This window comes from Sceloporus occidentalis, unplaced genomic scaffold (genome assembly GCF_023333645.1).
Source record: "Sceloporus occidentalis isolate IW3139 unplaced genomic scaffold, rSceOcc1.0.p SCAF_7, whole genome shotgun sequence".
NCBI lineage: Eukaryota > Metazoa > Chordata > Lepidosauria > Squamata > Phrynosomatidae > Sceloporus > Sceloporus occidentalis.
Window position 1 is genome coordinate 748,706 of NW_028316987.1, and position 26,217 is coordinate 774,922.

The window sequence follows — 26,217 nt, forward strand, 5'->3', positions numbered from 1 at the left end:
GTGTGCACGCGCACACACATATACACTCATGCACAGAATACCATGGTGGGCTTTTTTCAAATCCTTCTCAACTCACACAAAGCTCCTTAATGGTAATTCTTTCCTCAGAAGTCTTGGTTTACTTTTGACCATAGGCTGGAAAAAATATTTTGGTAGACTACAACTCCTAGAAACCCCAGCCAGCACAGCCAATGGATTATTAATCTCCATTCATACATCACACGAGATCAGGCCAGACACTTAATTTGTCAAGACTGAATTTATTTTCCCTCCCTTCTGGGCATCTGCCCTCGACACCAGGCATATGGCAACCCTCTCCCTTTTCTTTTGCACTGTAATACTCTCCCCCTTTCTAGTGGGGTTGGTGGCACATGTGGGTATAGTCAAACTAGAATGTCACATGGGGTGGAGCTGTTAAAGAAGGGACGTGGGCAGAGTAAGTCTTTGGGGGAGATGACCCTTTGCATCTACCTCCTACTCCCACGCAAAGCACAACTGTGACTGATGCCTCCCTCTTCTCCAAAAACAGAAGCAGGAGGTGATAGTGGAGAAAATACAAGTGGGGCAGGGGAAGGATGGAAGGAGGGAAAAAGTGCTTCAGTAGCCTCCTGCTCGACATAGTTCCTCTGGTGGGATCAGAGTCTGCCCGTTGCCAAGTCTCGTGCTGAGATCCACAGAGTCCCTTGCAGGGAGCCAAATATGTCAGCAAGGACCAGGAGAAAGGTGGCTCTGCATCCTCACACACGCACTCCCACCTCAGCCCCCGAAACGTCTACTCGTGTACATCCCAGATCTCGGAGAGAAGTGGGGGAAGTTTCTTGTCCTGAAGGCGCAAAGCAAAGACCTGCTCGGAGTGTACGCTGCTCAGGGTTCTCAGGCTCACCAGCTTCATCAGCATGCGAGGGAACATCAGGTGGTCCTGGAGAAATGGTGAGGAATGAGGGGACGATGTTAGTCACTGTTGCTGCATTTTACAATTTATCTCGACTGACGCCTTGCCTACATCCTGCCACAGGTCAGACAATGTCAGGGGGTGCCACTGGGGGGCATGTAAGGGGTGCCACTGATCACAGAAAACAGTGATCTCTGTCCCTTTGTACACTACTCATGAGCCAGCATGGGTGTAGTGATTGGAGTGCAGGGCTAGGACTGTGGAGTTCGATTCCCCACTTGGCCACAGAAACCTAGTGGGTGACCTTGAGTGAGTCAGACACTCTCAGCCCCAGAAAACTCCATGATAAGTTCACCTCAGGGTTGTCATAAGATAGTAATTTGTTTTTTTATTTATATACCGCTATTCCAAAGATCATAGCAGTGAACAGCAAGTAAGCTAATTAGCAAGTAAGCTAATTTGCCCCCAACAGTCTGGGTACTCATTTTAGCGACCTCGGAAGGATGCAAGCCTGAGTCGAGCTTGGGCCCTTTTGCTGGTCTTGAACTCGCAACCTCGTGGTTTTGAGTGAATGGCTGCAGTACAGGCATTTAACTACTGCGCCACCAGGGCTAGAAACTACTGGAATGCACACAACAACAACAACAACAACACAGTACTCATATAACCTAACAGAGATTGTCAGTTGTGTGTAAAGCTGGCCCTGCATTCAGCCATGCTTACAGCCATTGCCCAGGGGCCCATTCACATTACACAGTTCTAGGACCATGATTCCATTTTAACTACCATGGCAGCATCTAAGCCTTCTTATACCTGCAGCTCTTATTTCTACCATAGTCATTTTACAGTTGCAGTGTAAACATATTATATCAAAAGACACAGCAGTGACTAAGGCCCCATCCAGACAGGCCAAAATAAAGTTGCCTAAGAGTGTGGAAGCCACGCCAAAGCCACACTCCACTCCTAAGGACTGAAGCGTGGCTTCCAGACTCTTAGGACGCATGCATCATTTAAACAACAGATCTCTAAAGTGACCTGAAGCAACTTTATTTTGGCCTGTCTGTATGAGCCCTAAGATACACAGTTGAAACATGTTTGACTTCCTTTCATGTATATAATTTGTTTTTATGCTTTTATGTTTAAGTTGCCATTTTTGTTCTTTATATCAATCAGTTTATGTTATATTTCTGTACTAGGGTGTGTTATTCCAACTTAGTATTTTTTTGTGGATTTTTATTGTTGCATTAATATCCTAAAGCAGTGGTCCCCAAATTGTGCCCTTTAAGAGATTTTGGACTTCAGCTCCCAGAAGCCTCAGCCATGTTGGCCAATAGTCTGGGATTCTGGGAGCTGAAGTCCAAAATCTACAAAACGGCACAGTTTGGGGACCACTGTCCTAAAGGAACCAGATTCTCTCCTTGGAATCTAAGCAGCTCTAGTTAGTACTTGGACAGGATGAGTGCCAATGAGTGCCAGGTGCTGTAGGCTATATTTCAGAGGACAGAACTGGTAAAAATGAACTCGGAGTATTCCTTGCCTAAGAAAACACTATCAAATTTGCCCTACATTGACAGGCAACCTGAAGGCACATGCACACATACATCATACTTTTTCATTTATTTTTTTTGAGAGCCACTAAGATATGGTGGTTTGAGTGATGGACTAGGACATTGGGAAGACCAGGCTCTGAACTCCCATTTTGCCAATGAAACCCACTGGCTAACCGTGGACAAGCCAACTCTCTCAGCCTTAGAGGAAGGCAAGGGCAAACCCTCCTTGAACATATTCTACAAAGAAAACTCCATGATGGGTTTGCCATTGGGTCACCATAATTCAGACATGACTTGAGAGCACACAACAATTTTTTAAAAAGTTGTTTATGCTATTAAAATGGCCTGTTGTAGTTTACTAGATATATTTGAATTTCCTTTCTTTTGTGCTAAAATTATTCTGTGCACCATGCCCTTTCCCAGCTAGGAGATTTGGTGGGATACAAAGGAACAGGATGATAGAATGAAAGAGCTGGAAGGGATCATAAGGGCCATCAAGTCCATCACCCTGCCATGCAGGAATACACAACTAAAGTATTTCTGATAGACGGCTAACTTCTGTTTAAAGAGTTCCAAGAATTTTATTATCTTCAGTCAATAAGTCTCATCAGAAAGGTGCATGGTAAGTGGCAGAATCCTACTAGTATCCCTGATCCCCAACTTGAGATAACAGTGGGATTTCACAAAGGGGAATCACTCTTATCTTCAAACAGTGACCAGAGATAACAGAGGGATTACTTTCATGGCACACACTACAGAGCTATTCTGGCTAGTCCTGATGGGACTTGGTAGGCCAAAAACCTCGAGAAGGTCACTCACCACTGGTCACCATCCCGCTCTAAAGAGGTCTCTTCCTTCATCTCTTAAAATGGTTTGTAAAGCTATGTGCAAATGTTCACATGTACCTGTTCACAAATATATGTGCAAGAACTCTAGAAACTAAGCATTACAATCTGAACTTGCTGAGCAAGTAGCAATTGGAATGGCTGCTTCTTTCTTGCTTTTTTAAAGTGGCTTTGTTCTCATGCAGCTTAGGTGATATGATGTGAAGCAGACTACAGCTCCCAAAATGACCATACCATATATACTCAACTATGCGGCGGTACAGAGCGCCAAAAAGAGGCGTCGGGGAGGCGCCTCTCCTTGCTCCACAGTAGTGCGGCAGCAACCAAATTGTGCGACGCTGCTGTGCAGCAAGAAAGGAGCACACAGAAGTGGCTTCTTTTTGCGAGGTACTTGCACCGCACTAAAGCACCAGTGCGATGATGTGCCAGCGGCACAGTCCCATTTGGATGCTGCGCTGCTCGCACGTCATTGCTGTGCGCACCATTTGGATGGTGCCGCGCAGCTGCGGTGATGTGCTAGGGTTGCTGGGCATGTGCATGTGCCACAAAGGGCCCATCTGTACCAGGCCTATAAGTCAACCTCATATATAAGTCAAGGTCAGGTTTTGGCATAACCCGTGGATAGGTCTAGGGTAAAACTTGGAAGTTCCTTCAGTGTGAGTATGTGTGCGTATGGCAAAAGGGACTCTCACTGAGGATTTTCTTCAGTGCTTTCAGCTTTCATTTCAGCCAGACATCGGGTGGGAGGGGGACTCTTAAACAAACAGCAACATGAGTCAATCACCCAGTACTCTTTCTGCTTGGCTCTTTCTTGCTAAACTCCTCTCCGCAGGGCATGGAGAAATCTGAAAGAGCTGCTATCACATTTCCATAGTGACCTGTAAATAAGGTGACCTGAGATATTGGGGTCAATTTTTGGGCATAAATTTTTAGACGTATAGATGAGTATATATGGTATGCTGGCTGTGGGAATTCTGGGAGTTGTAATTCAAAAAAAGTAACTCTTCCAGCCTCTCTCCCTTTGAATTCACCCCCATCCTGCCCATCCACCTTTAACATCTAGTGCTACTCTTCCACCCAACTCAGACACCTGTGGGCGGTGGAGGCGGATGTAAGAACTCAGGGCTTCTATGTAGGGCTGCTGCAGTGCTTCCACCAGGCCGTGATCCTGCACATTGGGCCGGTCAGCAGAGAAGATGTTGATTGCAATGAGCAGGGCGTACTCAGCATCATCCAGTTGCAGTTGTCGCATAGCCCGTGAGAACTCAAAGATTGGGTTGATGAACTCCACCTGCAAACCTAATTTTGGGGAGATAAGGGGGAAAGAAGGCCAGAGCATCAGCAAAAGAGAATAGAGACATTTCCCTTGTCCTTTTGAGAAAAGCAAATATATTATTTATGATGAAAGGTTTAGATTAGGAGTAAGGAGACTCTTCCACCTGAAGGATGTTTTGGCCTTGTTTGCAGAGAAGAAATTTCCTAAGAGAACTTGAGGGAAAGGGAGAATGATATGGAATTCCGATATTATGAGGGCTGGGAAGAAGTCATGCTTGCAGGAGCTACTGTTTTCTGTATGAAAATTCAAAGATGGACCCATCAGAGCATGCTGCAAAAAACAGAATTATATAAATATGACCTGGGGAATTTTTCTGAGCATAAGAATTTTATAGAGGAAACCATTCTTCCACTCAAACATGTACTGCAGTTAACTTTCTCTACCGCACCCAAACTTTCTTTATTTCAGCAATATAATTTAAAGTAGTGAGGAGTTGTTTTGTTATTGGCCTAGATAAGGGGTGGGCAACTGTGGGAGATCAGGGGCCACATTACCACTCTGGGAGACTCAGGGGGCTGGACCCAACAGCACACAAACACCACTATGAAGAAACTAAAAATATTTTTGCCCCTAAATGTCCGTTCCTCCTCCACACCCTCTAGGGGCGCTGGGGGTCATTTTTGCCACTTTTTACCCCATCCCCTGGCAGGCTCAGGAAAGGACATTTTTAAAACAGAAAGTGACTTCTAGGTTATGTCCAGTATTTTTTAAAATTGATACTGGGAGTGGGGGGGCCCTGACGGCCACAAAAATGGCCCTGGGGCAACACATGTGGCCTGTGGACCACACTTTGGACACATGTGCTATAGATTAATAATTGGGAATCGTTAGTCTTGTGCAGATCACCCAGAAATTCTACCAGTAACTCAAGCTCTATCTTCAGCCCAACCCTTCTGTATGTTCTCTGGGCCCAAGCCAATTAGGGCTTTAAAGTGAAAACACCCACACTATCATCCATGCCCAGAAAACAGCTGGCAAACCTTTCCTAGAAACCAATTGGAACTCCAACCAGAGAGCAAAAATGAAAGAAAATGGGAAGGTCATAAATCCATGTCCAAACTTAGATTTCTTACAAACATCAAGATCTGGAAGCATGGAGATTTTACCTTTTTCGACTACAACAACATCTAGAATTCACAGAGAGGTTGAAGATTCTGGGAATTGGGATCTAAAATAATAGGTTGTCCAAGCTGTGGGGAAGGTCAATGGGCGACAACTGCAGGTGACCAGATATCAAAAGACAGAGGCAAAGTCAGAAGGTCTGAGATAGGCACATCCTTATCTTGCTCAAAAGATCCCAGATACATGCTCAGGCATGTGGAAGAACTCAAATCAACCGTATCAAGAAACTCCTGGCTGGATTCCAGCTCTGTAAGCGGCCCTTCTACCATGCCAGGTGTACCACTGCAGGAGGAGGACTAGAAACAAGCCCAGCAACACAACAAACAAGGAAACTCAGCCATCTTTATGATGTCCTTTCACTTGACACATGAAAAAAAAAATACTGTTGATACATGAAGAGATGAGTGGTGTGAATCACCTACCAAAGGAGGCTAAATTTTTGCCATGCTAAAAGATCTGTCATCTTGGATACAAATTAGAATCCCGATATAACAGCACTTTTTAAAAGTCCCTGCTTCTAACTCCTAATGTCTTCAAACCTGTTGAGAAAAATATGGAAAACTCCACTGCTGAGGTCTCCCATCTGTAATCCAGCACCATTCTACCAGGTAGGGAAATCTCATAATACTGAACATCTGAGCCTGAATTCTCTTGTTTTGCTTTCTCCTCCCCATCCCTGTTCATTTAATGCAGGAGTGGAAATTACATGGTGATGGACAGCACTGACTGTGATTGTCCAATGACTTGATTCCTGCCTCTGCTTAAGAATCATGCCTTTTCAGATTATAACTAGCAGGCAAGGACTATCTTGTCTTTTTTAATAGCCAGTTAAGCTTCTCCAAGTATCTTTGCAGCTATTGAAAAGGGTATAAATGCTGTAAACTAAAGGTTAGTTACATTTTTTAGTCAAGATACCTCTTCTAGAAATGAGATCCAGTTTGATGTAATAGTTTAGGATAGAACACTGGGAATCCAGGGTCTGAATCCCTGTTGAGTCATGGAACATCATAGGATGGCCTTGGGCAAGTCACATTCTCTCAGCCTTAGGAGAAAGTAATGGCAACCCTCACTGGAATAAATCTTGTCAAGAAAACTCTATGATAGGGTCACTGTAAGCCAGAGTCTATTTAAAGGCACATAACAAGAATATGTAACTTCTGGACTCAGCAAGAGTCTCCTCAGGCTTTGCCAACTTCATTGCTAGTGAGTAGATTATTTTGGGCGGGGAACATGGACTCTGTTGAGACTTGCAGGAGTGCTGTGCTGCCAGGAGGCTTGGTGCTTGACAAGTGTCTGGAGTTTTGCTCATCTCACATTCCAGGAGGCACTGTTTTGATGCAGACCTCATGTGCTTGTTTGGGGCCTTTATTGAAGTAAAATATCAATATAAAAAGGCTGACAGAATAATATTTAGGGGTGGAGGGAAAGGGAACTTCAGAAGGTTCCATCTTGGGAGAAAGGCGGGATATAAATTAACGATATAAATGACAAAACTTCTTTCCTGAGCAGAGACAGCTATTCTAAACAAGAGACAGCTTAAAAATACCACACAAAATTCAGGACTTTTCTATGCAAGCTTAACCTAAAATGAGAGCAAGGTGTGCCCTTTCTTTGTGAAATTAGAAAGATACAGTCATACCTAAAAAGTAACTCAAAAAGATAATGTTGGTTTTCCTTCTCAGTTATCTTTATAGCCTTCTTCTGGCATACCAGATCAAGAAGAATTTTCTGGAAGTGAATCTTTTCACTCCCCACATACTCTGGACCTCTTCACCATCCATATTTCCCTCTTCCCACTCCCAGCTCACCTGCACGGTGAAAGTCATCCTTGCTGTAGGTGAAGTCTTTAAGAAATGTAATGCATTGAGTCTCATGGTTATATCGTCGTGCTGTCTCCAGTAGCATGATCTGTAGAGGCAGACAGGTGTGAAACTGTGATGCACACCCCTTGAAAAAGTGCCCCATATACATGGTACATGTATTTTTGGCATAGACTGAATGGATTCGTAACGTGATTTTACATCTAAAAGCAGTAAAAGCTTTCCATCCAAAGTTGAGGAAGGAAAGAGAAAAAAAACCTTCTTTCTAACAAAAATTATATCCTACCTTTCTGCAAAGGGGTAGCCAATGTGGTTATCATAAGTAGAAGCAACACAGAATACCACAAGAACAATAAAAACAAATATCATAAATTGCTAACTCCCTTTCTACTCCTATCATAATTTTTGGGTAAGGGTTAGTTCTCAATGAGTTGGTAAAACTGTGCTGTACTACTTGAGATTCACATGTTTGCTCTGCTAAAGCAAAGATCACTGCACAAAGAAAGTTAGTATTCAACACTAGGCTAGAACCCTACTTACTTGATATGCTAGTTTTGTCTGTTGGTCTGTGCAGGTGCAGGGTTCATTCCTATGAGCCTGCATCTGCCATCTGAAGTTGTATAGCCCAGACACACCTCAGTGAGCAGGTTTCCTTCTTTCACTTCATTTTCATTCTCACACTGTAATTTATTTGAAATTGCATTCACTCTGGAATCACCTCTTAGTTTGTGGGCAAACATTCACTCTATGGAAGCAGGTGCAAGATGTATGTAGGTGAGGATTCTGCAATCGGTTGCCTACCTGAAGCCCACCAGCTGGACATAAGCACTCTAACCTACATGAATTCTGTGATTCTATGAAGTTATCCACCCCCCTTTTAAAGCTAATCAGTCTGGCAGCCGTAACTACATATTGCGGCAGTGAATTCCACACTTTAACTATGTTCCTGAATCTCCCCCCATTCAGTTTTAGTGGATGACCCTTGGTTCTAGTATTATGACAGAGGAAGAAAAACTTCTTACCTACTCTTTCCACATCACAATTAATTTTGTACACTGTTATCATAGAGTTGCCAAGTGAAAAATAGGACAGGGTTCCTGCCCTTTTAGTGGTTGTGTAGGAGAGGAAAGTTTAGAAGGTGTAGCTTATGTGACAACAAATATCTACTGAAATCCTTCTTTAACACACTATAAAAGGTGCACGGGTCTTACCCTACTTTTCATCTGACAATCGTAATATATCCTATTTCTACTTAACATTTTTTAAACCTAAACAGCCACAAATGTTGTTCACTTTCTTCAAATAGAAGGGTGTTATTTCCATCTCCTGATCATTTTGGTTGCTTTTTCCCCTTTTTGCTGGAGGTGCCAGGGATATCCTCAGATATATTCAACTTCAGACTAGATGTTCTTAAACTACAAGCAAGGAGAAACATGAGACTCTTGCTTACCTCAATGGTAGAGGCCTTAAGGAGCGCGATCTGGTCTTCCCGAGATAGCTGCAGGAAGCCAGGCACTTGCTTGGCAAAGTCCACAATCTCCTGCACAGAGATGATAGCCAACTCCGTGAAGTGGGCAAAACGCTGCTGGCGGGCTTCCCGGCTGTTAGGGTCACTGCCCATTGGCCAAGGCTGATGATTCACAGTGGGAGGTACAAGAGATGCCAGAAGAGAAAGAAAGGGGAAGCGTAGTTGATTTCTTGGAAGATATTCATACAGCATAGTCTCCTTATGATTCCAAGGGCTCACTCCCCCTCATGAGCTTACCACAGCAGAAAGCCACATTACCTCATTTTTACTCCTAGCCAAACTGAAAACAAATGGGCCAAATTTTGATCAAAGAACTGAATCATTTTGAAACATTTGGAGGCCTTTTTGCACCCCATCACCTTTGTTTTAAGCCTAGGTATGACTTTTTTCCAAACAGAAAGTGATCAGGGAACAAAGCGAGCAAGCAATACTTTTAATAAAAGTGCCAGGAGATTCCTTCCAAGCAAGATCCCAGGACACTTCTGACCTTTCCCAATTTTGTGAGCATTCTCCTGAAGTCCAAACACATTGGACTAATAAAATGTTTTATACACCCTAAGACTCAGTCTCTGCTTTATATAAGCTTCATAGGATCCAGTAGCCTGTATGTTCCCCCAAACAAGCCAGGGAAACACATTTTCTGAACAGACAGGCAACTGGATCCTATCCCTACCCTCAGTCTCAGGTGTCTTTTACACTTTCGTGATGAACCATAGTTAGTGCTGGATCATCATGAACTTGGACATCCTGTCTGACACCACAGGTTGGGGTACTCTTTCCCTCATTTATCATTTATCTCCTTAGAGAGCCAGAATGGTGTAGTGGTCTGAGTGTCAGATTATGACTCTAGAGATGAGGGTTCAAATCCCTGCTCGGCCATGACAACCCACATTTTTTGTCCACTGAGCTGTGGAACTATTACTTCGCCTCTTCTTCATAGTTCCACAGCTCAGCTCAGCATGATGCCAATAGCAAGTTAATGAAGGAACCTACTTACTGGGAAAAGAACCCTGGAGACAGCAAGCAGCAAAATTCTGTAAAATTCTGGTTTGCTGGAAGGGGCAGTGTGGTCCACTGGTGTCATAGCAAAGCTTACAGCAGGGGTAGGAAACTTCTGGCACTCTAAAGGTCCTGACTCTAACTTCCAAAACAGAGCGTGGAAAGCTTTTTCAAAAATAATAAAACACTGTTAGTAAGGCCACACTCTTGTAACTTTAAAAGCTGTTTAACCACAAAAGGAATAAAGTTGTTTTTTACAGTTGTTAAGTGTAACTATAATGTAATGTTTATATCTTAGTTATTTTAAGTTATTTAAAAGATTTTGATTACATGTAACTAGTTGCTTATAATTAGTTACTTCATAACTCTGTTCCTTGGTCCTCTACTACTGGCCATGCTGCTGCTGATGGGGAGTTGTAGGACAAACTATCATTGATAGTAAGGACTCAAATGGCCCATTCCAACTTTCTTGATTAAAACTGATATCAGCCATGGCAATGTCAGGCAGAGAGCAGATTTTGAATAGCTATAGTAAATATTTTTGAAGATTCCAGGAGAAGGAAGGACCTAAACCAGATCCAAAGATCAAAACTCTGGGATATTTTTCTCATGTATAATCTTGTCTTCTACCACCATTAACGTATGCAATTACCGTGACTTTGGGCTGGTCACTGAAGCTCCTCTTGTTGCATTGCTGTTGTGCTGCCACAAGCTGCTGGATCATGCCCTCTTGCTGGGGTGTGAGGGGAACTGGCTCAGGCTGGGGCAAAGCAGGATCACAGGGCAGGGGAGGCACCCGGAGAACCTCACTTCCACCACCCTCGCCACCTGAGGCTCCTTCACCCTCCTGTTGTTTACGGATCTTCTTGCGAATCTGCTCTTCCGATAGGACACCTAGAGGGGTTCATAGGGGATTCACTGAAATGAGCTGGAATCACCAAAACATACCTTAAGAGTCCATGCTACATGCTAATAAGTTTTCCAGAAAACTAGGAAAACTGATTCCCTGTCTCCAGGATTCATTCCCCAGAAAGATTCATCCAGTGCCATTGTTATTATTTATTTAAACATCAGGCCAAGTTCATCCTGTTTGCCTAACCTTTTAATTACCATTAACTGCTTTGAACTGGTACATTAACTGCTTTGAGCTGGTTTTCCTTCTCACTTTTGTTTTTCACAACTCACACCCTGTTTTTTTAGTGTAGTTTTCCTCCCTTTTTACAAATGTTTTCTGCTAAAATTGTATTACTGTGCTTCAGTCTCAGTTTGAAATTGGTAAAATGCCCTGAAAGCTCCACTAGCAGAAAGAAACAATATACAGTCTTCCCTCCTTTTTCACAGGGGATCCCTTCCCAACCCCCTCGCGAAAACGGAGTTTTGCATATATTTAAGCCCCATTGGCTTGAATATAGGTGCAGGTGCATGGGGATGTGCAGGTGTGCACGGCGGGTGCGCCCCCATTAATTCTCCCTCCATTCGTCCCTCACGCATAAGTGAGGGACACAAGTCCGAAGACTGCGGGAATGGAGGGAGGACTGTAAATCTTTTTTTAAAAGTGAACAATTTAAAATATTTATTTACAAAAATTTCCAAAGTGCTCCATATTAAAGATTTCAGAGTAATATAATTAAAACAACCAGATTGTTTGAGGCTGTTTAACTGTCAGTTGAATGAATTAGAATATTTAAAATAACCAAATGTAATTTAAAACAACAGATCACTTTAAAATGCAGTTAAAAACAAAACGGTGGTTGGAATTTTATCAATCAGAATTGTTTTGTCCAAAAGAAAAATCTTTGGCATGGAATAAAAATGAATTAGCAGATACAAATCTAATCTCAGTTGAAAGGGGATTCTGCAAACACCTTGAGAATGTAACTTTTTAAAATCTACTTTCCCAGAATCCCCAAGCTCGCATGGCTACTAGCCCTATTAGCTGGGGGATTTTGTATACTATGGTCCCCCAAAATAATTTTTTCCACATTATGATTCTCTGGAATAGAAACCAATGCACTATGACTGTCTTCAAAGAGATCTGAGATGAAGGTTGCCAAATCTCAGGGCCAAGCCTTGAATCTCCAGCTTTCATGGGTCACCTTCAGGTGGGAGGTGAGCAGTTTTGGTGGGCTCAGCTCCAGCCAAGGAAAATGGGCTATGTGCAAATTTCCAGGTCAGCTAGTGCAGCAGCAGCTTGATACAGTTTGCAAGGATTCGTTGATTTGTTGCAGGAATTAGCTAGCCTACTCTTCTCCTTTTGGTTGTTGTGGTGCAAGGGTTCACCCTACACTGTGCTCCGATCTACCTTCTGGCTAGAAGCAAGTAGGCTAGATTAAATGTTCCATATCACCTCTCTCCAAGAAGGTGAGAAACTGTCATCCATAATACATAATGCCATCACCAGGGGCCATTTCTAGGTCCCAAGCTTTAGCTCTGAACCCACAGGGTCTGAGACAATCCTGAACTGGCAACTTTGTCTGAGATCCATGTAGAACCTATCAAGTTCTTTATGCTCCCACTCACTGCCAAATATACTCTCTTCTTCTTCTCTCTCTCTTTCAATCTCCCTCTCTCTCACACACATATACACATATACTGTACACACACTAGTGGCATCCCCATCCCTGGTGTCACCTGGTACAGGAAGGGCTGCCAGGGGATGAGAAGATGGCCAAAACAATACGCTCGGCCATCTCCTTTGCTGTGACACAGCCTTCTCATGAGACCTGTGCTACTGTAGTAAAGACAGGAAGGGATCGTTTAGCAATGTCCTTCCTCTGCTCTAGCACCAGATCTCAAGAGGAGATTGGCGCCGCCACAGTGAAGGCAGAAGGGGACCACTCGGCCCTTCCCAACCCATAGCAGGAGGGCCCAACTGGGTGTCACCCCTCTTCTGGGGTGTTGCCTGGTGTGGGTCTACCCCCCGCAACCCCTTAATGACACCACTCACTGACACACATCAGATCCCATTCCTTGCCTCTTACTGTTACTCACATTCCTCTCTCATGCCTGCTTGTCGGCACTTTTTCAAGCGGCACTCCTGGCACTTTCGGCGCATGTACAAGTCCATGTTGCATTGCCCGCTGCCCTTGCAGGTGTATTGTGCCCCCTTAATGATGCTGCGTCGGAAAAACCCCTTGCAGCCCTCACAGCTGAGAACGTTGTAGTGAAACCCTGAGGCCTTGTCCCCACACACGCTGCACACCTCGTCACCCAACATCTTGGGGGCAGGACCCTTTTTGCGCTTGCGGGTGGGCTCCTCCGCTGTGGAGAAAGAAAAGGGAGGGGCAGAAGACAGGTAACTAAGACAACAATACCTCTGGACCACAATACTACTAACAATCCCTGCAAAGCATATCAAAGGCTAACAAATATAACAGTTCATAACAAGCGGTGTTAGACTAACACCCTCTTTACTGTTTTGATACCCTTTGAGGACCAACAGTGCAAAGTCCATCCCCCTGCTAAAAATAATGTGCTGGATTTCCTATTTATTATTTTTGTTGTGGTGGGCTTTTAAAAACTGTTTATGTTTCTAATTGTTTTGTTCTTTTAAACTGATGCATAAATAATTGTTTAAATTTTGCATTTTGTGAATTTTTAACTATGCTCATTTTAAACTGTTGCAAGCTGCTTTGAGTCCTCAACAGTGGAAAAAGGTGGGATCATCATCGTCGTCATCATGTCAAACAATTAAAGAAAACTAAGTTGATTGATCAAACACATAGGCAACAGATGTTTTGGATGACAACTCCCATCACCCCTGACCATGCTGGATGGAGCAAATGGAAGCTGCAGTACAAAATACTTCATGGGTATCAGGTTACCTAACTCCTTTATTCATTTATATTAATCCTTGCTATACAAATTTTCATGTGAGGGAAAAAAAAACCAACTGTATTAAAGGCATCCACACTGCAGAAATAATCCAGGTTGACACTACTTTAACTGCCATGGCTCAATGCTATGAAATTCTGGTATTTGTAGTTTTCTGAGATATTTGGCCTTCTCTGTCAGAGCTCTGGTGTCACAACTACAAATCCCAGGATTACATATCACTGAGCCATGACAGTTAAAATGGTGTCAACCTGCATTATTTTTGCAGTGCAGATGCTACCAAAGAAAGAAAACTTCGTTTTAAAATGAGGCAAGGTACATCTGTTGCAATAGGTTAGCCATGGTGATTCCCACTTACATATTTTAATTACTACCTCTATCCACAGTTTGGAAAAGCTTTTGACTACGGTTTCCAAAACCCTCTCGCTAGTATGTGTCATGCTGGCTGGAGGATTCTGGGAGTTCTAGTCTCCCAAAGTAACATTTTCAGGTTCTACCTGTATCAAATGCACACATGCACACACTTTAAAATTAACACCTGCTGCCCAATTAATTGAAAGCATATTTTAATAGAATCGATTTGGTGTTATCATTGGAGACTCAGCTCATTTTTCTTCAAAACTGAGACTCATGGTGGCCCTCTCAATTCTTCTGGTTCCAAATTAATATATTTCAGAGAAGAGATAATTTTCCATTTTATTACATTGCAATAGCACTTAGAATGGTTTTTTAAAACGTTTTTAAGTGGTTTATTGGTTTCTAAGTATTGCTGTGAAATGCTACCATTATTGTTGATTTCCACTGTGTATTGTGAGGGGTTTGGGAATCATGTTTACAAGTTGCTTTATAAAATTATGATGGGAAAGCAGGCTTTTAAAAACAGTTCAAACGAACAACCAAATCCATTAGGATTTGGTTCCAGGGCCCTCTGTGGATAACAAAATCCATGTATGCTCAAATCCCATTAAATACAATGGTGTAGTAAAATGGTGTCCCTTATATAAAAATCAAGGCTTGCTTTTGAGAATATATATATGTATTTTCAAGCCATAGATGGTTGAATCCATGGATAAGGAATCCATAGATACAGAGGGCCAACTGTACCTACTTTCCTGGCCTAAATTCCAACAGTACCATTAATTCTCCCACACAAAAAAATGCCATGTCAGGCTTCTCTGGATTGCTGATACCCACACTGCTCTCACACTACATAATTACAGCACTTTGATACTACTTTAACTAGAGAGCCAGCATGCTGTAGTGATTTGAGAATTGGATTAGCATGCTGGGAGACCAAGATTTTAATCCTCGCTTGGCCATGGAATCCCACAGGACAAGTCACTCTCTCTCAGCCTGAGAGGAAGACAGTAGCAAACCCCTTCTGAATGCAACAATAACAACAAGCTACTTTAATTCTCATGGCTACATCGATGAAAGGTGGGATTTGTAGTTTGGTGAGGTGCTACGGTTCTCTGTCAGAAAAATGTAAATACTTCACAAAATTACAAATCTCAAGATTCCATAAGATGCAAAATAGCAATTAGTGCTATAATTGTGTAGAGTAAAACAGACCCGTGACCCAAAAAATAATTCCAACTCTTCCAACTCACCAGCGCTGTGCGTAGAGCTCTCTCCATCGTCTGTGCAAACCACTTCAATTTTCACAATACTCTGAGACTCTGGCCTTGCCTCTGACCATTCGTTTTTGACCTGTGAAGTCGACTCCCCATCTTCTGTTTTTAACCAAAAAATGGGGGATGGAGGGTGGGAAAATATCAGAAACCAAGAAAGAAACAGAAATTCCAATATCCATTGCTCATTTAGTAGGGAGTTGGTAGGGTAGGTAGTAGCTTACCCAGTGGTAACTGAAGTTCATCAGTGCCTGTTTTGGCCATCTCAGGTCGTCAGCCACAGCAACATTGCATAGCCAGCCCTGGAATCAGAAAGACAAAGAGAGATACTTCAGCTAACCCAACATGTCCCCTCTCAGCTCTGCTTCACTAATCCTCTTCCATCTTTGTGGCACACAGCACAAAACTACTACTGCTTCCCTCTGTCATATCTGTGGGTAGAGGAATGCTTTACTTCACTGTAGCTGCAATTACTTCTTTAACAGAAAATTTGATAATGTAGGCAGAAATAACACAGAAGAGATAGACACTAGTAAACGGAAACATTAATCTTTCTAGAGAGCATTTGAATGCTTCTTCCAAAATGCATGCAGGTATGACTTTTTATTTCACTAGCCTCCTCTTTTCTTCTGATTTCCATTTCTGTGGCCAAACATATAGACTTGTGCTTTTTTAATATAGTATTTGTGTGTGGATACTTGGTGAGGCATGCAAGAATATACAATCAAAGCACTCCCAACAGATGGCCATCCAGCCCCTGTTTGAAAACTCCAAGGTAGGAGACTCTACCACACTCTGAAGCAGGTTATTACACTGTCAAACAGCTCTTACTGTCAGGAAGTTTTTCCTAATGTTGAGGTGGAATCTCTTTTCCTTTAGTTTGAATCCATTGCTCTGGGTCCTATTCTCTGGAGCAGCACAACACAAGCTTGCTCCATCTTCAATATGACACCCCTTCAAATATTTAAACAGGGCGATCATATCACTTCTTAACCTTCTCTTCTCCAGGCTAAACATACCTAAGTCTCTCCTCATGAGGCATGGTTTCCAGGCCCTTCACCATTTTGGTTGCTCTCCTCTGGACACACTCCAGCTTGTCAACATCCTTTTTAAACTATGGTGCCCAGAACTGGACACAGAATTCCAGGTGAGGCCTGACCAAAGCAGAATAGAGTGGCACTATTACTTCCCTCACTCTAGACACTATACTTCTATTGATGCAGCCTAGAATCGCATTGCCTTTTTTAGCTGCCACATCAAACTGTTGACTCATGTTCAACATGTGGTCTACTAGGACTCCCTTTCTAGCTACTGCCACAAAATGTTATAAGGGCAACCAGCCAAGAAATCTTTAAAAGCTGGGGGCAGAAGACTACACTGAACTCACAGGAGGTCCTTCCACATTCATATCTATCCTACTGCCAAAATTTGGCAAAACGTACAATGGCTTTCTCTAGTGCAGAAGGATGCCAGATTGTTCTCTTATATCATAGCATTTGGTAAGATTGCAGAGAGACAGTCTATTTCCTTTCCTTAAGGTAGAGAAGAACAATGGAAAAGCCATTATGATTTTATCAGCATGAATGCTCTATGTAAGCAAGGGCCACACAACTTGTAGGTCATGTACTTCCTACCATTGGATTAAAAAGATCATTGGACCAATCCAGCAGGACTCTTTTTATGTTACCTCTAATGTCAGTATGGCCAGCCTCTGGGCCAGCACCACATGTGGCCCTCAGCCTAGTTTCAAAAGCCCTTTGAAAAAGCCAGTGCCTCTGGCAGTAGCCACTGGTCTCTCCCACTGCATCCCAATGGATAAGGGGAAAAAGAGAGAGAAGAGGTTTCATAACTAGACAGAAAAAGAGAGAAGGAGTGGAAGAAAAAAAGAGAAGGGCTGGTCCCATCTACCTTTGCTTCTGGGTAACCCACCATTGGCTTGAAGTCTATGACATTTTAATGGTAAGAAAAGGTAGCTGTTAGCAGGGAGGAAATTATAGTACTGTATAGGTGTGGCAAAGGGACAATGAAACACTGGGGGATGGAGAAGGGAGGAGAAAGACCTAGTGGTAATGAAAAAATGAGTGAAGGAATGGGTAGGTATTATAGTTGCTGGATACAGAGAGGCCCAAAGGTTCTCTGTACCTTCACATTTTGAAAATGCTTGGCAATAAGAAAGCACAGGGAAGTTACAATGAATGTGTATGTGTGTGTTGACATAGGACTGGGCAAAGAGAAGTACCCCCTTTTAAATACTATACACACACACACACAGAGGTGTAAGTCATTCACGGGGCAATGCAAGTATTGTACTTTAACTCTTAAGTTTAAAAAAGGAACCATCCCCTGGTGAAAGTCAAGAATATAATCTGTCCTGAAAGCACTCTCTACTCTCTCATCCATCTAGCCTTTAGGGTGAGCACAAACAGTTACGCCTGTGGGAATTTTGTAGGTTCTTGGGCATTCTTTTCCTTTGCTTCATCTTTCAGATCCTTTGTGACATGCTCCTAGGTTTTACCCCTGATTTACCCACAGGTCATATCAAAATCCATAATTTTGGCCTCAAAACCTGCCCTTGATTTATACATGAGATCGACTTATAGCTGGGTATATACGGTGTGGCACTTTCCTCTCCTCCAGTTTTCAATTGTGGTGAAAATGAAAAGAAAAATCAGTTCTCACCTTTCTCCCCACAGTGGGGAAGAGACTCAGCTAGTTGACAACCACATCACAAGATTTATCGGATACAGGCAGCGGTATGGCAGTGCAGCAGATGGGCCAAACTATGGAACACAGTATAGGGTGCAACCTGAAAAGGAACAAAGAGCCAGTGTCAACAAATGTCCCCCTGTTGTCTACTATACCATCAGCCTTTATACACCTGATGGCTGGACACTAATCCCAAAAAGAGATGACATCCACTTCTTCAACATATCCTATTTGGTATGTTGTTAAGATTTCCTACTTGTGTACCAAAGGGCCTGAAATGGCATCAGAAGATTAAAAAGATCTGGAAAGTTGCTGAGGAGGATTCCCAAGATTCTTGAGATCTGTGAACAAACTCACATTCTTGGATTGTCAGTCAGTCCTTTGATATTACTATCATTCATTGTTCACAGTCAATGAATGTAAGAGCAGAAGGCACCATCCTAATCAAAAGCATAAGCCAAAGGCGTAAACAACTACCTAACCATCCCAAGTACGCAAGCAAGAAATTCACTTATCCATGTTATGTGGTTCTGAGCACACGTCTATAGGTGTGCCATCTTGAGCAATGTATACATTTCCCCCCTTTGAACACGCTTCAAATAAGACCGGGTATTAATTGGGATAATACCCAGTAGATATTCTTGGCATAGAATTATTATTCTAATGTGCAATTATGACAATATGGAAGCTGATGAGTGGATGGCGGTGGATGAATGGTGTTCAGCTGTGCTAACTAGCTTGTAATGTTTTTAATACTCAATATTTCTATGACTGCTTCCAAGCGTATTGACTGCTTCTAATCCTTACAACACCTCTGTAAAGTTAAACCAGTATTTCTATCATTCCTTCTGTTTCTGAAGCGGATCCTGACATAGCCAAAGCAAAACCATTCATACACAATAGAAGGGAAGCATCAGCACATTTGCTCCCCACCGCTCTAAATTTATAGAAATGTGAAACACCTTTGTGGAGGATCTATAATAGGGGACCCCCCCCCCCCAAAAAAAAACCCAACTCAATGAGATGTGAGCATGCTCTGTGGCCACAGAGCATTGGCTGACTGTGATAATGAAGCAAACCAGGTAGGAAGGAAATAGAGTAGCGTGTCTTGAGACTGCTGCCACTCTGTAGAAATAAAGGAGTTTGACACCACTTTAACCACTGTGACTCAATGCTACGGTATACTGGGATTTGTAGTTTTGTGCCACAACAAACTACAAATCGCAGGATTCCATAGCATTGAGCCATGGAAGTTAAAGTGGTGTCAAACTGCTGAATTTCTGAAGTGTGGCAGCAGCTCCAGAGGAGGGTATGTCTGGCATCCTAAACAGCACCCCACACAGGAACAGGTCCCCTTATTCACAATACCTGTTTGACTTTTTGTATGTAGTGTAGTGGTCTGAGTGTTGGACTATGACTTTGGAGATCAGGGTGCAATTCCCTGTTCGAGTATAAAAGCCCACTGGGCGACCCTTGGTCAAGTCACACTCTCTCAGCCTCAAAGGAGGGCCAGGGCAAACCTCCTCTGAACAAATCTTGCCAAGAAAACCCTGTGATAGTGTGGCCATAACTCCTAAACAGACTTGAGGGCCCATAATAACACAATTATTCTTTTAACAGGGAAACTTTGGGCCAGTCACACTCTCTCAGCCTCAGAGGAGAGCCAGGGAAAAACCTCCTCTGAACCAATCTTCCCAATGATAGGTTTGCCTTAGGGTCCCCATAAGTCAGAAACAGACTTCAACAACAACAACAACAACAAAGGCCTGCCATAAGTTAAGAACTGATCTGAAGGCACACAACAACAACAACACCAAGAGCAGTAGTATTAGTAGCATCAGCAAGAACAACAAAGCCTTGCCTTAAGTTAAGAGCTGATCTGAAGGTAAACAACAACAACAACAGAGCCTTGATCCTTTCCTCCCCAAAGGCTGCCACTCAGCTCAACTCTTGAGCAAACACTCCTGAAATGGCGCAGTAGTCCAGGGAAAGGAAAACATCTGAATGCTACTCATCAAAGATGGATGAAGGGGGGAAAGGGCTTCACTTCCCAGATTTGGGACTTTTGGGGGGTGATGGGGTGTAGACCCCACACTTTTTTGGAAGGAGAGAGATCCAGGGACCCCCATCCAGGTTCCCACTCTGCAGATCCCTTTCCAACCTCCCCACTTTCTCTCCTCCTTCAGCCTCTTTACCTTTCTCTCTCTCTTTGCTTCCTCTGCTGCAGCAACTTGGGTTTGTGATGAAAAGAGGAAAGTGAAAACACACCGCAGCAGCAATCGCACCCAGGACCCAAAGTGGCTTCTTCCGGGATCCCTTGCAAGGCGTCACTTCCCTTTCCAGCCTGGGGAAAACCTCCCCTTCTTCTCCAAGCCAGCAGCGCCTCCCTTATTAGTACTTAAGCTTTGCTGTAGTCATTTGCACAGTCTAGGATTGTGTTGCACAGTTGCTTCTGCACTGCAGGGATAACCCGGTTTGATACCGCTTTAACTGCCCTGGCTCCATGCTATGGCATTCTGGGCACTGTAGTTTGTGGTAGCAACCCCAGAGCAGTTAAAGTTGCCTCTAACCAGGTTTATTTCTTAATTTTAATGATGCTATTAATTTGAATGGTGTCTTTTTTTTCCTGCTATGCAATTTTTTAGAATTTATCTCGGTTTTGAATTATTGATAAAATCTGATGTATAATATTACTTTTCCCAGCATGTGAAGGTATTTCCTGGCTGTCGTCTTTCTGTATTGGTTGCTGGCCGTGATAAATTACGTTCGTTCATTCGCAAATTGAAATTAGAGAATGCACAAAAAAGTATTCTTAGTGAATGCGCAAAAAGTATTGATGTAAGCCGCCTCGGTCTTATTGGAGGCAGGATAGAAATAACAATTATTGTTGTTGTTCAGTTCCTACAAAAGAGACAAAACTTCAATTCCGGAGTATACTATCAATTCCTAAGTATACTTCAATTCCTGAGTATACTATAATTGTATACTGTACACAATATAGTATACTCACTATACTTAGTATACTATATTCAGTATACTATACTAAGTATAGTATACTGACCTGAGTACAGTCAGCCTTTCTTATACACAGATTCAAGCATCCACGGTTTGAAAATGTTTTTAAAAAGTATAAATTTCAAATATCAAACCATGATTTTCCATTTCTTATAGGGACAACATTTTGCTCTGTCATTATATTTAATGGGACTTGAGCATCCACGGATTTTGTTATCCAGAGGATCTTAGAACCAAACCTCAGCGTATAACAAGGGTCCACTGTATACTATACTCCAATTCCCGAGTATACTATAGCTATGAAATATTAGAAGCGCTGGGCAAGGCAGGTTTCTGCGTCACAAGATTTATGGACATTTCCACATATTGCTTTCTTCCTTCTTCATACACTTTATTTCTGCAGTGTGGATGCAGCACAAGTGATAAAATTAAAAACATTTTTTTTAAAAGTACAATTATAAATATAGAAAAAAATTAAAAAGAATTAAATTATTACAATGTTAAAACAGATAGTTATGAAAAGAATAAAACACAATTTGAATGGATGAAACTATATATATATAAAAACCTGTATCAATTTTTTTTACTGGTACAACATCCCAGCCTGTCCTTATAACAATTCCTTAAAAGCTTGTGTATTCCCTATTACCATGTATTGATGTGAGAGCTGGACAATGAAGAAAGAAGACAGGAAGAAAATCCATTCATTTTTGAGATGTGGTGCTGGAGAAGAGTGCTGAGGATCCCATGGATGGCCAAAAAGACAAATAAATGGGTCCTAGAGCAGAAGCCAGCTCTCACATCCATAGGTGGTAATAGGGAATACAATGGCAATGAGTACCGAGCTTGTTGGAGGCAATTTGCTTATACTTTGTAAACCGCTTACTACATCGGTAAGCGGTACAGAAATGTAATTGCTATTGTATGACTCTGACATTTGTGATCAATTGTATATCTGCATTTTAGGATACTTTCTAGTTCTTTCATAGCCACTCTCCCCATTTTTAGTCACCTTCTGATTTCTGCAGTCCCCATTTCCATCAATGTTTGATCCCAAGTATGAGATCTCCATGGTCATTCTTTTTGGTCATGTTTTCTTTATGTTCACCCGTAAGTGTACCTTTGCACTTTCTTCTCTGCTCTTTCTCAGTAGCGGTTTCCAGGTCTGTGAGGTTTTCTGCTAGTATTATGGTGTCATCTGTGTATCTTAGATTGTTGTTATTCCTTCCTCATATTTTCACACCTCCAGGCACCTTACTCTGTGGAAATGGTCAGGGATTTCATGGCAGGGCATCCAGATGTCCTTCTAACTGCCGAGGAGGACAAGGCACTGCCAAATGTCAGGCCTTCAAGAAAAAGGGAGGTCATGACCAAAGAAAAGATTAAAAAAAAATCAGTAGAAATGTAAATGCATTTCATATAATGTGTTTAAGACTAGACATTATGTCTACCTTTTTTAGGCATGCAAAGGGATTTTACACAGGGTGACTGGATACCCTTACCACAAGGGAGGACAAGGCACTACCAAATGTAGGGCATTCAAGACAAAGGGAGGACATGTCCAAAGGAAAGCTAAAATCCACTCATCTAAGTGTAAAGCCCTGCTTTTAGTCATGCTCAGAATGGAGGACATATTGACATTTCTTCTGGACAGAAGGTTGAAATAATAAAAACAATAATACATTTTATTTCTTTCCCTCAAGACTGGAGGGGAGGGACAACATGTTAAAAATACAAAACACAATTAAAAAATAAAACACATTAAGCCAACAGTTAAAATACAATGCCATTAAAAATCATTAAAACACACTCATATAATACATTCTTTAAAATATACCAATTAAAAAGCCATCATTTAAAATTGACTGGGTAGGCCTGCCAGAAGAGCGGTGTCTTCAGTGCTGTTTTAAATGCCATCAGTGTATTCAGCTGTCGAATCTCTTCCGGCAGGACACTCCACAGTCTGCGGAAAACAGATGAAGAGGTCCTCTGGGAAACTCTTGCCAGTCTAGTCTTGGCTGGAATGTAGGACATGTCCAGGAAAAGGAGGATGTCTAGGCACCCTCCATCAGTCTCAAAGGAGGGCAGTGGGCAGGGTGACCAGATGTCCTCACTAAAGGAAGATTAGGCACTGCCAAATGCAGGCCCTTCAAGAAAAATATAGGACATGACCAAAGAAAAGCTAAAAACACTCATAAATGCTTCTTCATCATGCTCAAAATGAAGGACAATTTGAAATTCCTCCTGGACAGAAGGTTGAAATGGAGGACATGTCCAGGAAAAGGACCACCTCTGTTCACCATGTTTCATGTGGGTCTCCTCCCCACCTACCCTGCTTCCCTTGCCAATATTTCTTCAAAGTTTTCCCATTGCTTTCCTCTGAGGCTGGCAGAAGTTGCATCTGTGTCCGGTTCTGGGCACCACAGTTCAAAAAGGATGTTGAGAAGCTGGCATGTGTCCAGAGGAGGACAACCAAAATAGTAATGGGTCTGGAAACCATGCCTTATGAAGAGAGACATAGGGAGCTGGGTATGTTTAGCCTGGAGAAAGAAGGTGATATGATCGCCCCGTTTAAACATTTGAAGGAATGTCATATTGAGGAGGGAGAAACCTTGTTTTCTGCTGCTCCAGAGAATGGACCCTGGAGCAATGGATTCAAACTAGAGGAAAAGAGATTCCACCTTAACATTAGGAAGAAGTTCCTGACAATAAGAGCTCTTTGACAGTGGAACACTCTCCCCCGGAGAGTGATGGAGTCTCCTTTGGAATACTTCAAACAGAGGCTCTGCTCTGGGGCCACCACAAACTACAATTCCCAGAGCAAAGCACCAGGGCAGTTAAAATGGCATTCCAACCAGATTATTTTGGCAGTGTGGATGCAGCCTTAAAGATGCTATAAGATGCATACTGATTTTCAGGATTAACATGACTTTGATGTCTTCATCTTAATCTTTCTCTGCTCTGCTCCCTGACACACCTCTTTATAAGAAAAAAAGATGGAAGAACTGGTGGAAAAACAAGTGACGGTTACAAGGCAATGCTGAGGGTATCTCAGGTTCCCCATTGTTACAAACCATGCACAGACTGTAACTTTTGCACCAGTGATTCTTGTTTGGTTGTATTTTGTATCTTTGCGTACCTCTGTGTGAGTGTGTGCGTCTGTTGAACATGTATCTATACACGTATATACAGATACAGACCTGATGAAATGGACTTTTGCTTGGAATCTTGTAGCACTTTGGCCAAGTGTTACAAGACTCCTTATTTTTGCAGCAATAGGCTAATGTGGTTACCACTGTTTAAGACGGGAGTATTACTGTGAAATACATTGCAATCTTATACTTTTTTACCTTGGTGGAATTTGTACTCAGTGAAGTCCACTTTTGATTAGTCATATGTAGGATTTATTTATCTGAACAACTGATATCCTGTCTTTCTCCCTAAACAGGTTCACAAGATTAGCAAAGATCATACAGTGCAATGGTGGACAAGATGTAGATAATGGGTAGGGTGTGGCCCCAACCCTGCCAGGTCACTGCCAAACCCCCCCCCCCCCAAAACAACCCTTTGGTTCAGCACCCACACCTTAAGGATGATGCTGTGAGGCAAGACTTGTCTTTGTTGATGCCATGCTGATTCTTCTTTAGCCAGACTTGTTCTTGTATACACTTGGTAATTTTAGGCTTAATAATTATTTCCACCAATTTATGCAGTACAGAATCTAAGCTTAGCACCTTGTAACTGCCTGGATCCCTTTCTAAGTATCTGTGTCATGTTGGCTCAACTGTAGCAGACAGAGGGCCAATGCAGTGGTGCCATTCTGTCTATTCCAGATGCTTTCATTAAGTCTCTGAACAAACAGATATCTGGCTTTTCATCAAGGGCATATATCTGATTCAGCAGGGCTCTAATTAACTTCTTATGCCCATGGCAGATGCCTCTGTTGCTCCATACTACTATTCTTCATGAACACCTATATGACTATGTGGCCCAAGCAGTGAACAGAGATGGAAATTATGCCTACAGATCCCACAAAGTGTTTGGTGACTCAGCCAAGACATATAGACTGGTGCTACTCAACGTAGTGGTACTTTGGTGTTGGTTCCTGAGCCATTGTCTACTGGTCCCTAGAGTGCTTCCAGGAAAGAAAGAAATCTAAACTATATGGCCACTTTCACAAATAAATTGATGTGTTTATCTAGATCAGTGCTTCTCAATTATTTTCTGTCATGCCCCCCTAGGAAGAAGAAAACATTTCGCGCCCCCCGCGCGACTGTAAATAGTATCATTTGTCTATAAAATTGTTATAAGTACATCTCTGCATAACAGATCCTCGCGCCCCTCTTTACGGAGCCTCGCGCCCCCCCTGGGGGGCCCGCCCCACTGTTTGAGAAAGGCTGATCTAGATATACATGTAAGGATAAACCACAGTCATAGTCAAGGAAGAACCAGGGAAAATTGGTTAAGCACTCAAGATGGTAAATTTAAAGCAAGATGTAAATGAAAAAAATTATTTTGTAAATTTTATAATTTCATTGTTGGAATACGAGGATCCTAAGTTAAGTTAGGATTCGGTTATCAGAGGAAAAAGTCGAAAAAGAGAACATACTACTCAGATGACTGAGAATGGGAAGACAACTGAGAAGAGCTTTCAACTTGCAATAACACATGAAGAAAAAAAGAACTAGGGATTATCACACGGAGGCACTTAAGTGTGATTGTCTGTCGTGCTTCTCTAATGTCATTGAGGCTTCCCTCTTTCCTTCTATTGACGAAGTGTTCATGGAGAAGCCATTTTTTTGAATAATGGGATATCCCTTTATTCAAAAAATGGCTTCTCCTGGCTCCTCCGCAAACACTTCATCGATGGAAGGAAAGCGGGAAGCCTCAGTGATGTTAGAGAAGCACGACAGATGATCATACCTTCACGCTTCTGCAA

General features: G+C 42.4%; 1 protein-coding gene across 3 annotated transcripts; it reads right to left on the bottom strand.

Moving 5' to 3' along the window:
• Positions 1-244: 244 nt before the first annotated feature.
• LOC149308968 (oxysterols receptor LXR-beta-like) lies at positions 245-20,603 on the bottom strand. 3 transcript variants are annotated; one of them, XM_089531519.1, is made up of 10 exons: positions 20,459-20,603; positions 18,237-18,363; positions 15,782-15,859; positions 15,537-15,656; positions 13,084-13,353; positions 10,745-10,986; positions 9,016-9,195; positions 7,554-7,653; positions 4,338-4,586; positions 245-919 (listed from the first exon to the last, which is right to left on the bottom strand). In XM_089531519.1, exons 3-10 carry the CDS (start codon positions 15,819-15,821, stop codon positions 738-740), a joined length of 1,383 nt encoding a protein of 460 aa, XP_089387645.1. In that variant the 5' UTR covers positions 15,822-15,859; positions 18,237-18,363; positions 20,459-20,603; the 3' UTR covers positions 245-737. The 3 variants fall into 3 exon arrangements, with proteins under 3 accessions (XP_089387645.1, XP_089387644.1, XP_089387646.1); XM_089531518.1 differs by having other exon boundaries at positions 15,537-15,659; positions 20,459-20,600; XM_089531520.1 differs by having other exon boundaries at positions 4,378-4,586; positions 15,537-15,659; positions 20,459-20,599.
• Between the last annotated feature and the right edge of the window lie 5,614 nt (positions 20,604-26,217).